The sequence below is a fragment of the Netta rufina genome (genome assembly GCF_964035555.1).
Source record: "Netta rufina genome assembly, chromosome: 7".
In the NCBI taxonomy this organism is placed as follows: domain Eukaryota; kingdom Metazoa; phylum Chordata; class Aves; order Anseriformes; family Anatidae; genus Netta; species Netta rufina.
Window position 1 is genome coordinate 4351655 of NC_140130.1, and position 15958 is coordinate 4367612.

Consider the following 15958-nt stretch of genomic DNA (forward strand, 5'->3'; position numbering starts at 1 on the left):
AAGACAAACCAAAAACAAAACCACCGTCACTAAAAAAAGTCCTGAAGTTGCAGCTTTAGTAAGGGCAGGGTGATACAGAGACCTGATTTAAATGGCCAACACAGTCCTTCAGGCACAACTTGTCATGTAACATAAGAATACATGATACACTGCTTAGTGAAAAGGTGACTCAAGTCCACTTTATAGGGTGACAAAACCAATCCTGATTACTACCACACTCAATACCATAGCCTGACAGTTTTCTGGTGCAGACCGTAATTCTTTGCTTGTTCATTGCTGCTTATTAGAGAAGACTCATCAGCCACTCTTAATTTGATCCCAGGCAACACGGGCACCACTCACTTCTCAAACTCATGGAGTGCTGGTTAAAGGACATCACTGCCAAATGATCAGACACTAAAAGCATTACTTTTCTGTCCCTGTTTTCCTTCAAAACCTTCTCCTGAATCAATTTTCAAGGACAATTTCCGAAGGAAGCTGTTTTAAATGTCTGTCATCCAACTTACAACTATTCAAACCTGAGTTTATTACTCACCCATCTAGGTCTGATTATCCATGAGGAAAGCAAAAATCAACAAAGAAACACAGAGCCTGAAAGAATGTGACTAATGATGTGGGAGCCTGGCTAGAAACAGTGAGATAGGTCATCAGGAAATGGAACATGGCAAGAACTGGCCAAAGATAAGCCGCACAATCATAAGGAGATAAAACAGAGTAGCTTGAAGAATTAATCATTCTCCTACTTCCTACTGAAGTCTCAAAATGTAACTCCAAACAATCCTATTGCATCTGCCTTAATGAAATCCTTACTACTGCATCCAAGAGGGAATGTCTTTATTAAAAAAAAAAAAGTTTCCTTCTGAAAAGGCCATGATCTCTGAGTCAGGAAAACCATTCTTTTCAAGAAAAGCACGGAAGTATGCATCAACTTAAACTTGTGCTTAACAGCGAATAAAATTGACAAGGGGGATCCTACCTTCATTAGAAAAAAATTAAAACTGGCAATACTGCCATTGATATCAGTGTTTTTTCATGATAAGGTCCAATTTGTATGTTTTACCTCGTGACCAGGGGTATTTACAGTTCAGACACTGCACACAAGGACGTTCCTCACAGATATCCCAGCTTCATTTTGATATCAAATTTGCTTCGGTAAACTGATTCCTTATGGTGCCAAAGTTATTTATCATAACACTTACTCTCTTTTTGGACATCAGCCAGCGCTGCATGAAGTTCCTCTTTAAAGACAATCGCTTCCTTGGCAATTTTTTCCCCTTTGTCCAACAGATTCCAAGTGGCTTCTTCCACAGAAGCTAACAAGACACGAGCCCTTTTGGAACGTCCCTTTTTCTTACTGGAAGGATTCTGGGGACAGTTCACTAGTGTTGTAACCTACGTTTAAAAGAAACAGAAAGACAATAGTAGTTTAAGTTCTATAACAAGTAAATTTATATTGTTTTCAAATTTTAAAAATATCATAGCTTAGAATAAACAATAGGATTTCCCCTGCTTCAGATAGGGGCAGGCAAGCCCAGTATGCATACTGAGAATGTGCAAAATTACCAAGTTTGACAGAACACTTAATATGCTTCATCTTTATGTTCTTTCTCTAAGATCAAAGCAAACACAATGGAAATATCATTGTCATATTAGTCCTGCTGTAAACTCCTGACACAACTTATTATAGAAGTTTCCTCATGGTATAAAAATTACTACTGCTATTTAAGGAGGCTTCAGCCAAGCAGGCATCAATTTTGCATCTTCCCACACTTCCCTCTTCAGTCTCAAAATGCTTTCTCTCCTTACAGACAAAGGCTGCAGTGGCCAAAACTCAACACTTTAGAATTCTGAGGAGCTTTCAGCATTAGAATTATACAAAATTTTAACCAGAACACAGATTACTTGTCTAAATTAGAGTGTTGTTTTTTTTTAACAATGCTCTTTAACATCCATAAAGAAGTTATTTTTATATAGCATCCCACTCCACATTCCTCGCCATCTCAGTCCAACCTCCACACACCAGTAGAATGTTTCTAACAAACTGTTCTCTGAGGCATTGCTTGAGCTGCCAGCAATATGGGCACGCTCCTAGAAGATTTTTAAAGAAAAGTGTTATACAGATATCTCAAGACATGCTTTGTTTTCAGTTCACTAAGCATCCTTCTATTCTGTGCCAGATCATGGACGGCATCATAAGAAGTACAGAGCTAGTCCTGGAACTCAGTGAACATATTTCATATGTACAAATTGCTTACTTTTATTAAATGGCATTCCAGTCATCCTAAATCAGTCCACTTCTTTGTGCAGTAAGGGAATTGACAACAACATTGTACAAGGAAAGCAAAAGCTGCATAGGAATTTCAGCCCATCCTGTGGTTTGAGCTTGTCTATGGAATAGTGCTACCTTCACACCTCTATGAGGGGAAGATCCAGTGCCCTCGCTCACCTTTAGATCTCCATGCACGCTCGTCCTTTTCATCAATCTGCACTTTCATAAGTAAATGACAAACCTTTCTCTGGGAAGCATTTCTATTAAGCCATCTTTGAAAGAAAAAAGCCTTGACCCTTATTTCATTCATGTAAAAACTGGCAACAGAGAATTAGAACCAGCCACTTAACATCAGCTGCTATGGAATATCCAAAGGAAAAAAACAACATAAATTATATTTATACTGGGTCGTATTATTAAAAAGGATTTGGGTGTTCTTCCACTCAGCCACATAAGAAAGTAAATGCAAGTATTTATTGCACATAAACCAGCCAGATGGTAGAGAATATATTGGTAATAACAAATATCTTAAAAAAGAACACTACAGCATTATTTCTGGAGCATTTAGCATGGCTTCAGTGATGATAGTCTAAAGAGCCAGTTTATAAACTGACACTTCTAACAAGAATGACAGAAAAGTTTAAAAAGATGCTGCCCCCAAAACATATCAAGTAAAAGATGCCTTTTAAATGCCTTAAGACGCTTCATCTTCAGCATCACTGCCAGGAAAAATCAGAAGCTAAAATATGATTTCCATGGAAAATGGCCCAATGCTATTTGAGAGAGGCAGCTTGTGATCTCGAATGCGAGTTAAAATTTGACAGGTAGCTCTTGGCTGATGGCAATTAATACAAAAAAAATTCAGTTCACCAGCACAAAACCCCAGTGAGGAATGCAAAAACTTTATGCTGATCTTACACAAAGAACTGAACTATACAGCAGCTAATAAAGCATGTTCTTCTGAGCCACTGTCCACACAGGTTGCACACCAGTAGCAGAATATGCCATCAAAATTACAGCATTGTGAGAAAAAAAGGAAAAGAAAAAAAAAGTGAACCATACCCCACTCGTCCCGCTCATGCCCAACTGTATTTCCAACTGTATTCCCAAATGCTAACCATCCTTTGAGTCTTAAGTTTGAAAATAAATAACAGTGCTGCCCATACAAATAACTACTGGTTAATCCCTTTAGCTGCGCCTGAAGTAAACTCACCATACATGGAACTAAAATGAGCCTATCACTTGTGTGAGCAGCCAAACTTTTATCAGTATGGATGACATCAGAATAAATGTCTTTTTACTTGCTTATTTTTCATCATTAATAGAATTGATCCTAAACTGTGTGTTTATATGTAGCCTGCAAGACATACCTCTCTAACAGCCATAAACTTTCCTTAGCTTGTATATATGCACGGAATATAAATATATGGAAAAGTTCTTACAAATACTTGCTTAATTATACATGTACATACAACATATATTAAGTGTGTACACATACAAATACAGAGAGAACTCCTCTGATAAACCCTCCAAGTGGCTCATTGGTAGTTTACAAGACTTGCAACAACTGCACAGCAGAGGTAGTTACAAAGCATTTTCTCTGCCAATTAGTGAAGTCCTATTAATCTTATCCAGACATTTCTTTCATAATTTTTACTTGTATGTAAATTCAAAAGAAAATAAGCCCAATGCTACGTTGCCATGTGCCATGGTTTTGTCTAAGACAGACTTAATTTTCTTTTTTCTAGAGGCTCATGCAATGCTGTGTTTTAGATTTTTGATGGAAGTGTTGGTGGTAACACACTGATGTTTTCAGTTGTTGCAGAGCAGCATTTGCACAGACCAAGGACTCTTCCGCTTCTTGTGCTGCCCTGCCACCAAGGAGGCTGGGGTTGCAGGAGGAACCAGGAGGGGACGCAGCCAGGACAGGCAACCCAAACTGACCAAAGGGATGTCCCATACTATATGGCATCATCCTCAGCCATAGAAGCTGGGATAAAGGAGGAGGAAGGGGAAGACATTCTGAGTGATGGCATTTGTCCTTACAAGAAACCCTCATAAGGCCTGCTTTGCTGGAGTGGCTGAACATCTGCCTGCTGATGGAAGTAGTGAATCAGCTCCTTGTTTTTGGTTGTTTGCGCACACAGCTTTTGCTCTACCTACCGTCTATCTCAACCCCCAAGTTCTCGCATCTTTAGCTTTCTGATTCTCTCTCCCATCCCACTTGGGGAACATGAATGAACAGCTCACTGTGTGTGGTACTTAGCTGCCTGCTGTGGTTAAACCACAACACTGTGGAAGCAATTGATACCTGAACATAACTACTATCACTTTGCTAATTTTACTACTCAAGGATTAAATAGATTTCACTCTGAGGATGAGATAGAGAATATTTTCCATTACATTATTTTATTAGTAAGTCTAACACGAGCATGACAGATATTAGGTATGATAATGAAAATTCTTTATGATCTACCTATTGCTTCACAACTGCTTTCTCCATTGAAGGATACATCTCTGATAGAAGCCCAAAATTCAAAAAAGACTGTTTGTCTAACCATGTTCCAAATGTCCATCAAAGCAGCCGTCAGCCAAATTTTGAGAGCATTCATTTTTTTATGCGCTGGTGCATTTACCAGAAAACCTCCTCAGAGACCTGTATTTAAAAGTCTTCCTTTCAAACCTGCTGTCCCCAAAACACCTGGAAAAAAATAAAAGCCTTGGACAAAGAGAACCCTTTGTGATCACCGCTGTCAACCGCAGACTGCAAGGAAGAGATGGAATCCAGCCAAGTCATCTCTAAAGTGACTTCCACACAGGCTTACTTGCTTTTGTTTCCTCCTATATTGATGCCATTAACCAAATGATTGTCCTAAGACTTAATGTAATTGGAGCATCATACAATTCCACAATCTTTTTCCTAACAGAGCTTCACAAGACTCCTAAATAAATCAGAATCCAAATCTCTAAAGTTATCTGTGTTCAAAGCAGCAGCTGCTAAGTGAATCAGGTTGGAGTACCTGAGTACTCTTGTGCTATCTGTAACAGGTCTGATTCTTTTTAATCATGGATAAGTTTTCATTTATTACCTGCCCAGCATCTTAATCATCCTTCAGCAAATGTTAGTTCATCTCTGCTCTTGCATTTTCAACTTAGGTTTACTCCCCCTTCAAAATTGCAAGTTCCCTTTCCGCAGCTGTTACAAAACGAAGCAATAATGTTATAGGGAAAAAGTGAAAATTGTATTCTCTGAGCCAAGGGAGTTTCCATTTTTAACACTGAAGCTTTTTATAGACACTTCAGAGTATTTATTTTTTAATATATTAGAGGGTTTATTGTGTTGTTCTGAGACTGTATTTGTTTTATTGTGTTTCTTTGATCCAAAAAAGCTCAGGCCAAAATATAAATTTCTTCATTTCCTGTAAAAATGCCCAGCGTTGCAGCTGCCTGAGCACAGGCTGACCTAGAAGGACATTAAGAGATGGTTTCAGAACACAGTCTATCAAGACTTGTAAGCCTACCACTCAAACTAAATTTTGAAGTTCATCCACATACAATGGTCCATCTTGACAACATCCCACAAACCACTGAGCTGTTACTGAGGTTTTAAACACTGCCAATCACACCCATACAAAAATAAAAAGGAAGACACAAGAGTAAGAGGCAGCTCAGTTAATAAAAGCTTAAATTGAAGTAACGATAAAAAGAAAAGGTTACTTTCTGAAAAAGAGAATTTTCCAGAATGAACAATTGAGTTAGGAAGGAAAAGAACATCAAGTCAAAAAGGAAAGAAGAAATTTCAAAGACAATCACAAAAGAAATGTATGAGAGAGATAGGCAATGGCAAATGATTCAAATGAAGAAAATACAGCTTTGGTGAAGAGAAACTTATTTCAATGAATTGCTTGTTTTTTAAAATAAATTCTTCCTAGGACATCCATTATAAAACATTATCAGCACCTCTTTACTTTTTCTAGTTTTTAGACCATGTAGAGAGCACTTCTAGAATAAAGGAACTTTCTGTCGAACTGCAAATCAACGTAAGAATCATCATCACACAAAATGTACTCTGTATTTTCTTGTCCTTATCTTTCACCTCCATATTCTCCTTCCCTCCAGTCATATAATTATATGCTGCCTCTTTGATTATATAATCTGACAGTACCTCTATCTGATCACAACCCTTTGGCAAGCTCAGGGAACCAGCATGCAGAGGACTGGCTCCCAGAACAATGTATGACAGATACCAGAGCAATGTATGACAAGAAGTGCATTCCTGGAATAAAAATTTATCATAAAACAAGGTTGCTGAGTGCAATCAAAAATGCCAATTAATGAGCTGCACAAAAATACTTTTCCTTTAACAGTATTAACCTTAATTAAACAATGATTTAATCTTTTTAAATAGGGAAGCTGCAATTAGAAAAAGAAAAAAAAAAAAAAACAGAAATAACAGAAAAATTGTTAAATACAAATACTTAAATAAACTACACTTCCCCAATTCTTACATGTCTATAAACAGAGGAACAGCCAGATTACAGGATTGAGTCTGGCTTTGCTCTATTTACACAGTCATTCTCCCAGTAAGTTTTTTCTGTTGTTGCTTATTAGCATATGCCGTTTAATAAAAAGTTACTGTCTTTAGCAGGCATTACTCAATGAGCTTGGAAACATATAAATAAAACAATCACAAAATCACAAAATTATTTCATAGCCATTATAACTTGAACATCTTCACAACCTGAAGAACTACGAAGTATTCTTTGCATATTACCAAATGAATAAGAGATCTGAATGTGAAGTCACACTTTTTTGTGTCTACCCAAACTGCAGCCAGAGTAAGGACTGCCATGTAAATATTCCCTGAGGCACCAGGAAGAAGACAACTAAATAAGCAGTGTACAGCTGTGACAAATAGTTTGATTTGCAACATCTTGGCTAAGCTGAAGGACAGTGATAGTCTTTGTGATATAACTGACTAATTGAATCATGTGCTTCAACATGGTTGACCTAAGTAAAATGAAAAGGATATTCAAAATAGAAGAGGTCCTTTCTGTTGCTTACCCTGTAACATACTGCCGCAGAGGCCTGAACACACTTAGCAACCCACTTATCTAACTTATTTTCTGCAGTATTAAAATACCTGAATTATCAATGGTTCCAGTAATTTTTCCACTGTAAACGTCTGGATGTGCAGATCCTGTGGGTCAATTTTCAGTTTAACGCTTGGCATTTTTGTTGATATTTCACCTAGGTACAAAGCAAAAAAATGCAATAAGCAATTATTAGCCACAACAGCTCATTGCCCTCTGTCAGCACCCAGAGACTGCTTGCTGGAGTAGATTTGGCTCCACAACAGGCTTAGGATTTCAAGAGATGCAATTAAGGTTGTTATTACTTGCTTCCTAATTGTGGAAAAAAAAATACACAGAAACTTGCACAAACTGAAATAATAGATTTAAAACATGTATAATCGTCTTCTGAGATTTCTAAATTGACTATGTATTAAAAATTACGAGACTAATGCATTAGAAGTCCTTTCAATATAAATTCTCTAGTAATAAATGAAATTGAGCTATAAAGAAAACAATATGTTGCATTATCAAATCTATTGCAAAAATCACATTACTGAATTTATCACAGACGAAAAACACTATTGCTATGTCTACAACACTTATATCTTATTCCACATGTTCAATCACAATGGTCATAATTAACAGTTTGAGAACACACACACAGAGCAGCTCCTAAAAGGCTTGGTAATTAATGACTGGAGTAAGTGAAACATTTAGTTATAAAATAACCTGTAATAGCAAATATTTTTGAAGTGTTAAGGCAGATTAAGTCAAGAAAACCTATAACTGAAGTCAGTAAGATGGAATTAAAGCTAAGTAAGGGCTTTAAAGTGAATCAATCATTCATTAGGAGCTTGATCCAAAGCCCATTGATGTTAATTTCAGGGTTTTCACTCAGTTCACCACATCCTGGTTGAGGCCCTTAGCTGCAATGAAATGTGCGTGTGCCAGCAAAGAATTATAACCATGCTTTAGTAGGAATGCAACTAATTATTGCTCCAAAATAAAAGACTTAATTTTCCAGCAACTTAGGTTCCTATAAAACATAGCTCTGCAAAGCCATTTTATCCAATAAAGACTTCAAACACACAAGTAATGGATATCTGTCCTTTTTAAGCAGGACTTATTAGAACCATTGATGCTGTATAATAAAGTAATAAGGTAGTTCGACTGTGCAAGCTAAAAAGATGTATTGTCACCTTCTGGTGAACCTAGCATTGATTTAACACAACACTGTAGATTTAAGGTTTCTATACCAAATCGTATAGGAATTGTGCCAAAGTATTTCATAATAGGTATACACATTTCACTTGCAAACAAAGATAGTATGAATGACAATTAAAGCATTAAGGGTAGAGATAAATTAGGTTTTTGCCATTCCCAGTAACGAGTACTAAGTTTAGCGCTTTACCGCTAACTACACAAGATGCAGCTCTAGGTTCCCCACAATTCAGTTGCACACAATGAATTGAGAGTATGCAAAGAACTGATTTTTCAGTTTTAATTCTATTTCCAAGTCAAAAGATATAGAACAAAAACCTGACATGACGTTGACTAGAACTACACTTTTCCTTCCATAGAAATTTGCAGAAAAAGAGAAACGTCAACACTAATCATTTGGCCATATTTTATACACTTAGTTCTTAGACACTCGTAAGAAAAAACGAGGAAGCCAAAATTGCTGGCATCTGTGGTTCTCTTTCTGTCCAAAGAATCAGTAAGTAGACTACTCCCCCAGGTTTAAGAGACTCCAATGCAACTTACCCTTCTGTTTGAAGGGAACTGACCCTGCACACACACCATCATTCACCACTTCAGAAACGCAGATCACTCCTAGTCAAAGGGGCTGCAGCTCTTCTGCTAGCTCAGATTAAGGTGTGTATCTCATGGGATAAAGTTGTATGCATGCCAAGAAGACAAATCCCACCTCTTATTCCCACAACCTCATTGCAGCCATTAGAAATGGATTTGAGCTGGACGACTCAGTATCTACTGTTGATTCTTTTCCACTCAGTGTAAAGTACTTACTTATCCACTTAGCTAGGACAGAAACAGGTTAAAATCACAGTGTAGCTGTAGACACTGGTGGCTAAGAAATGCTCCCAGAAAGCAAAACACTGTTTCCATATGTTGTTCAAGTAGTGTTTTCAGTATTTCAGACCAATGAGAACCAGGAAAGGCAGAAGACATCAGAAGTTAAACTCAAAATACAAACAAGCACATTCAACATAATAAACATCTTACTGGATCAGCATAACAGTCCATCCAGCTCAGTACACTTGTCATGGCCAGGCTATACAGTGAGGACATGCAAGCCTATTTCCTATGGTTCATTCTTCCCATACATGTCCAGCATCCAGAACTGTTTGAGGGATATCAGAAGGCATATCCCTAACCTAGGACCCATTTAAGGATGCACTTTTTATTTATTTGACAGATCTTTTCAAACTTTTACATGGAAAACTGAAAAGATCAAAGTAAAATCTCACATGTAATTGTCAAAAATGGTAATATTTAAAAGCCTAATAAATCTAGAGGAAAAAGCACTGATATTAAAAGTTTATGGAGATGGGCTCTTTATCAGGAAGTGCAATGATAGCACAAGGGATGATACCTTTAATCTAAAAGAGGGTAGACTTAGATTAGCTATTCAATTGAAATTCTTTACTGTGAGGGTGGTGATGCACTGACCCAGGTTGGCCAGAGAAACTGTGAATGCCCCATCCCTGGAAGTGTTTAAGGCCAGGTTGGGTGAAGCTTGGAGCAACCTGGTCTGGTGGGAGGGGTCCCTGCCCATGGCAGGGGAGTTAGAACTAATCCCTTCCAACCCAAACCACTACATGATGAGTGAAAAAGGGAGAGCTGGAAGAGAGAAACTCCATATTGAAGGAGCAGTCTACTACACAGAAACAACAGAAACCAAACATTTCCCATCTGACTGGTAACCATCTGGCAACTGATAACACTGGGGACAGAGGCATTATTAATGCTTTGTTTGGTGGCTTACCAGTCCTAGCTCTCTATTGTACCTATTAGTCAACAAACATTTGTTTTGCACTCTATAGTTTATGTCACATTTTCAGTCACCTTATACAGTAGAAGATGCCCACACAAAAGCAACCAGGAAAGACACAGTCATAATTTAAAGGTTGTGGGTTGTGTTTTGTTTTGTTTTGTTTTTTTCTGGGGCAAATTAATTTTGTTATTCAAATACGACAGCATCATGCATCTGACTGATAAAAATACAACATGGTGTACACATACCCTGAGACCAATACTGGAACTGGTTTAGAAAAACACTTACTTGGTTTCAGTTATCTGTATTCAGGAAAATATTTCCCAAATGCTTACATTCTAATATTTAGAAGTAACCACTTTCTCCTCAACTCTCCATAGAGTTGACTCTTCATAGAGTCATGTCTCCACAGGTTGTTCCGGAGCATAGGAACAGATTATATAAATTAACACTACTCCTGAAAAACTGTCAGTGAGAGCCAGTCCCCATTAAAAAGTGGGCATAGCTACTTACTTACATGGAAGCATCCAGGTTCTGGCTCCATTAGGAATATTTCAATAACAAAATGGTAACAGGTGAACCAGCAACTAATTGCACCTGGAAACCCTATATGGCAAGCACAAAATTGCTGAAGCCAAAGGCATTGCACTCAGGTAATGCATCTAAGTAGCACCCAGTTTTAATCCATATTAATTATTTCAAGTCCATTGACTCATTTTAATGAAGCTGCAGCCACCTGCAAGTTTTGCTACACACTAAAGCAGGGCCCGTGATTCATTCCTAGACTTTCATCCTGTCACAGAACTAGATTTGGTCTCTCAATGAATTGAAATTAACACTGACATTAGGGAACAATTTGACTCATGACTAAAATACTCTGTTCATTTCATCCTTATCACTGCCACAGCCTTGACTATTTGTAAGGAGAGCTAAATTCAGGCAAGAAATAGCGGGCAACTACCTCAGCTGGCATCCTGACAAAGTAATCTTAACAGTACCTGTTTATACTTCTCTTCTGCTAGGACTGCATTTATTGTTTCAAAGCTCAGCTCTTGTTTCTTTGAGTTCTAATTGCAATACAATTTTTGAAAACTGACAATGACTTTCTAAGATTACAAAGCTGTACTGAGAATAAAAATGTAGGTTATGTTTGCACGTTATACTCATTTCTGTAGCTTGTGACTTCACCTTTCAATGTAACAGTTCTTTCAGCTTCACAAATCTGCAGTTAACTATACCACATGTACCCAAACAATAAAATACTTCAGATCACCTTTATCACTCAGTAGCATTCAGTCATAGGAAAGGCTATCTTGAATATGAAATGTTAAAAATACATGTTTTAAAAACAAAGTCATTGTTTAGAATAAAAGTTTTAAAATACCTGCTACACTCCCTGGCTTCTTTATATTGCATTCCTCTTTGATAGTTTTATTTGCATTCCTATTTAATAGCTGTTTAATGTGTCTCTTCCATAATACACCAGTAGTACACACACTTTTGGTTGATAATGCAGTACTAGCACACAGAGCGTACATCATTTCTGTGCCTACCTGTCAGCACACTGGTACAGCCCATATAACAAAGAAGCATCCACACTGATGGAAAGTTTTTTTGCTGCATTCGCCATTGAGTAAAAAGGTCATTTAATTCAATAAAAGACTCTCGTCCAAATTCTACAGGATTGCATCAAAACAAACCATATCCTTAAAAGTAAGTCTTTTCTTGCTATATGCAATTCATGAATTTAGTGGTCCTCTACATCACTACAATCAATCTCCCTTCTACTCACACCAAAAAAGTTTGTTTTAAATATGATATTGCTGGTTCACAACCCTCATCTTTGACATGATTTTTGCAAGCCTCCCAGAATACGGGTACTTTTTGAAATCCATCATAACAGTTGCAAATAGATTATATTGATTCTGTTGTGAATTCTTTCTGGGCAAGACATGCATCAGTTGCAAGGAGACAAGTAAGAACTGGATATAGACAGCATTTCATGCTTCTACTGATATTTGAAGAAACCACAAGATGATTGCCAGGTTATTTTTTCTACACATACAGTCATGCTTTAAGTTTGTAGAGACTTCAAGTCACTGGTAAAAGGGTATTAACAGCTGCTCTCCTCAAAATTCAGAAGTTATACCTTTACTGCTTGCAGCAAGAGCTGCCCCCTTTTCTCTCAGGGCATCTTCCTACACTACAGATCACCTCTGACGGTCAGACCTTTCATAAAATTTGGCAGATTAAGTACAGTTTAATTATAGTCGCTTCCTCTTACTAAAGATCATTCTGCTCCAGCATCCTACCACTGAACAGTCTCAAATTTGCAGTGTTACAAATCCAATTGCATTTTTGAGGATCAGAAAAATCTCCACATGCTTTGACTTTACCTTCTGTGTTTTTAGATTGTTAAACTGTAACATGTTGCCTAACATAGGCATTTTTATTCTTTGCTCCAGTCCTCACTCTGCTGGCTTTTCAACTCAACAATGGCTCTTTTTTTTTTCCTTGCCTTGAGGCAGGCTCATAAATTATCATTAACTGAAAATCAATGGCAAAAGTTGCTTTCTGGAAATTTTCATTATATTCTAAGGTATAATCTACTTAAAAGGCTCAATTCCTGATTCTAGTTGTTCCTCTCCCTACAATTCTAATGCTTCCTTTAAGCAGACAAAATAGGAAAATAAACTTGCAAGCAAATGCAGTGGAGAGTGCAAACTTTATATTGACACTCTGACCACGTATCTTTAACTTATCAATCTCTTTGTTAGTGTTATTTATCATATTAGTAAATCAGTATTTGATTTTTTTTTTAATATATTATACTATGAGACAGAAAAGAAAAATATGCAGGCAGTAAAGATCATTCTGGGGCTTTTTCTGACATTTCCACTTAGAAAGTAAACTTCTGACCTTCCACAACTTCTTCATATAGCAATGAAATTTTGGTGCATAACACACAGATGATTAATTTTTTTTTTAAATATATAGCTACTCCCATATTATATGCCCTCTAACTACAGCACAGATCTTGACTGTAAGATATTTTGGTAAAAGCCTGCTATAACCTCACACTTGGTTACATTAACCTTTACAGTAGGCAATTTCAGCACTGTAGACCAACAGCTCTTACAACACTTAGGATGTTAAGCATGTGTCACAAGATACAGTTCTGTCTCTGAAGAGCCAGAAAAGGAACCACCTGCACACTTCTACAAGTGCTGCAAACTTAAAACAAGAATTTTGTCTTGTCAGCAGAGGCATCCAAACTGAAAATGCCAAGTGTTCCGGTGTAAGAAAAAAAGACACTCTAAAGACAAGTGAAAATTTATATCAACCTGCAACATAACGTGAACATAGACATAGTCTGAAAACTGCAGGTAGTAAGTAAACTGTACACAGGCATAGATGAACTAGTCAGTGTCAGAAGGCAGAGCCAAAGATATTCTGCAAGTTAGGAAAAGTTAACTTTAGAACCCATTTCCTGCTAAGTCATTAGAAAACTAATAGCACATCACTCACCTATCCTAGAATACAAACGGTCCATATTCAGAACTAAAGCAACTGCCTATTAAATATCCTTGTGTTAGGAGCTTCAGTGCAACTGTCTGGCTCACTATTTGGCTTCTGAGGCATCTGCAAGGGACTGCCTGACAAGCAATCCAGTGTATTTCAGGATGACTGACGGGACACAGCGGCTGCTGAAGGGGTGGCAGGGGGATGGGCATCCTTAAAGCTATATTCGAGTGCAGAGACATGAGAAAAAAAGAAAAAGGTTAAAAACCCTTTTAATAAAAACAAATTTGAACAATTACATGACATGAAACATGCCATTACTCATACATCTGGTGCTTATTTCTCACGATTTTCAGCATGGCTATTGTTTCCCCATATATTTTGGTTGTATGCCAACTTCTGTCTCAAGGCAATGACTCAGACTTTTGAACTGGACAGCAAAAGGATTCATAAGGCTCTTATCCAGTCACTTGGCACCAATTTTGTTTTCTTTCCCCCCCGTTGCATGTTACTCAACACCGGCATACGATATATTATCCTATCAATTTCATAAAATGCATGGGCCTATAGGGTAGATAAGTATTTGTGACCAAGATACACGTGCATAGCACACCTGTGGATTTCTAAGACATGATGCATTGCTGAGAGTATTTAAAAGAATGCTTTGTCTTTAATTCATATTTATTATGTAATAGCTCCATCAATTGGTGAAAACACCCTTTTTTAAATTTGTAACCATTTTTTTCTAAAGAGTAAGGTATAGGAAGAACAAATCAGCAGCAACAAAAACAGTGGCTGTATTTTTACTTAATCCTCTAGCTGATGCATGAAAAAAAGATACTCAGAAACACAGGAATTTTCTGTTAAAATGTACTAGTTTTGTTTGCAAAATGCCTGCTGTACTTCAAGAGCCAGACCATGCACTGGAATGGAACAATACTTCCAACACCGTGGGAGAACATCATTCATTTAACACTGGGGAAAATCCTTAATGCACCTGGCAAATCAGATTTCCATATAAAGCTGTCAGGTTACACCCTAACTACTTCAGATTGTCATTTCTTATCATTAGCAACAGGAAAAACATCTGCTAAAGCAAAGGCAGCACAAACAAAAAAATAGCCAGAGAACTGAAGAAGGTGGCAAGAATTGACTAACTGAAGGCTACTAACAGTCTTTGCATTTAGAGGTACATTTACAATGAAGTAGCCAAAAGATATTTTTAATGCTGAGGGTAAAAAAATAAATAAAGAGTATTTATTCTAAACTTTTTTCACCCCTCTGTGTTTCATTCTTTTTAATCCTTTGGCCAACTTTAACCACATCTGAAAAACAGATGGAATTCCAATGGACACAACATTTCTAACAAATTTTTCAACATTGTTCTCAGCATAAATAACTAGAGATTATCACACATCATCCCTTAAAATGAATCTACCAAGAAAAAGAACGCAGTATGAGCCTAGTTCTTACTGGATACAGAAGATTCCACGTGGTGAGGAACAGCTTGTGACTGAACTAATGGTGTGAAAAGCTTCAGTTAAGGTTTATAGAAAAAAATGTTTGAGATGGGGAACACGTTATACCTCAGTCGGAGAACATGTCTCTTGCAAAATGTCTGACATCTTGTGAGATACCAGGTTATGATTTTTCCCAGGACTGTAACATTTTGGATGTACTCACTTTTCCTTGAGAAACAGTCATGCCTACTTTTCATATCATGCATTCCATCAAGCACTTTTGCATGTAGAGGTCATCTTTCAGTACTTAAGTCAAGCAAAGAGAATCCCCAAGAAGTTATTTGCTTACGACCATACAGGACGCCAGTGGCAAAATCAGGGATGCAACTCCCTGGTCACTAGAGCACCTTACTCCCACTTTAACTGTGGCCAGTAAAACAGGCTCAAGAGTAAAAAAACATTTCTGACCACAATTTGTAATATAAATCTAAATAATATAATTTCTTCTTCGATACTCAGGTCAAAGGTACTCAGATACTATTATTTCTTATTCTTAGTAACATCAGCTAACACATTCTTCTCCCTTAAATATACTATCAAAATTACTGCCTTGGGA

General features: G+C 37.2%; 1 protein-coding gene across 1 annotated transcript in view; it reads right to left on the reverse strand.

Annotated features, from left to right (window-relative positions):
- Nucleotides 1-13997, reverse strand: part of CTNNA3 (catenin alpha 3) — a 456005-nt gene extending 442008 nt beyond the window's left edge. The window contains exons 1-3 of the mRNA XM_084289960.1: nt 13889-13997; nt 7413-7519; nt 1200-1392 (exon numbers count right to left, since the gene is read on the reverse strand). Of these exons, the coding sequence (XP_084146086.1) occupies nt 1200-1392; nt 7413-7519; nt 13889-13913 (325 nt within the window). The 5' untranslated portion in view covers nt 13914-13997. The remainder of the gene's footprint in view (nt 1-1199; nt 1393-7412; nt 7520-13888) is intronic.
- Nucleotides 13998-15958: the final 1961 nt, after the last annotated feature.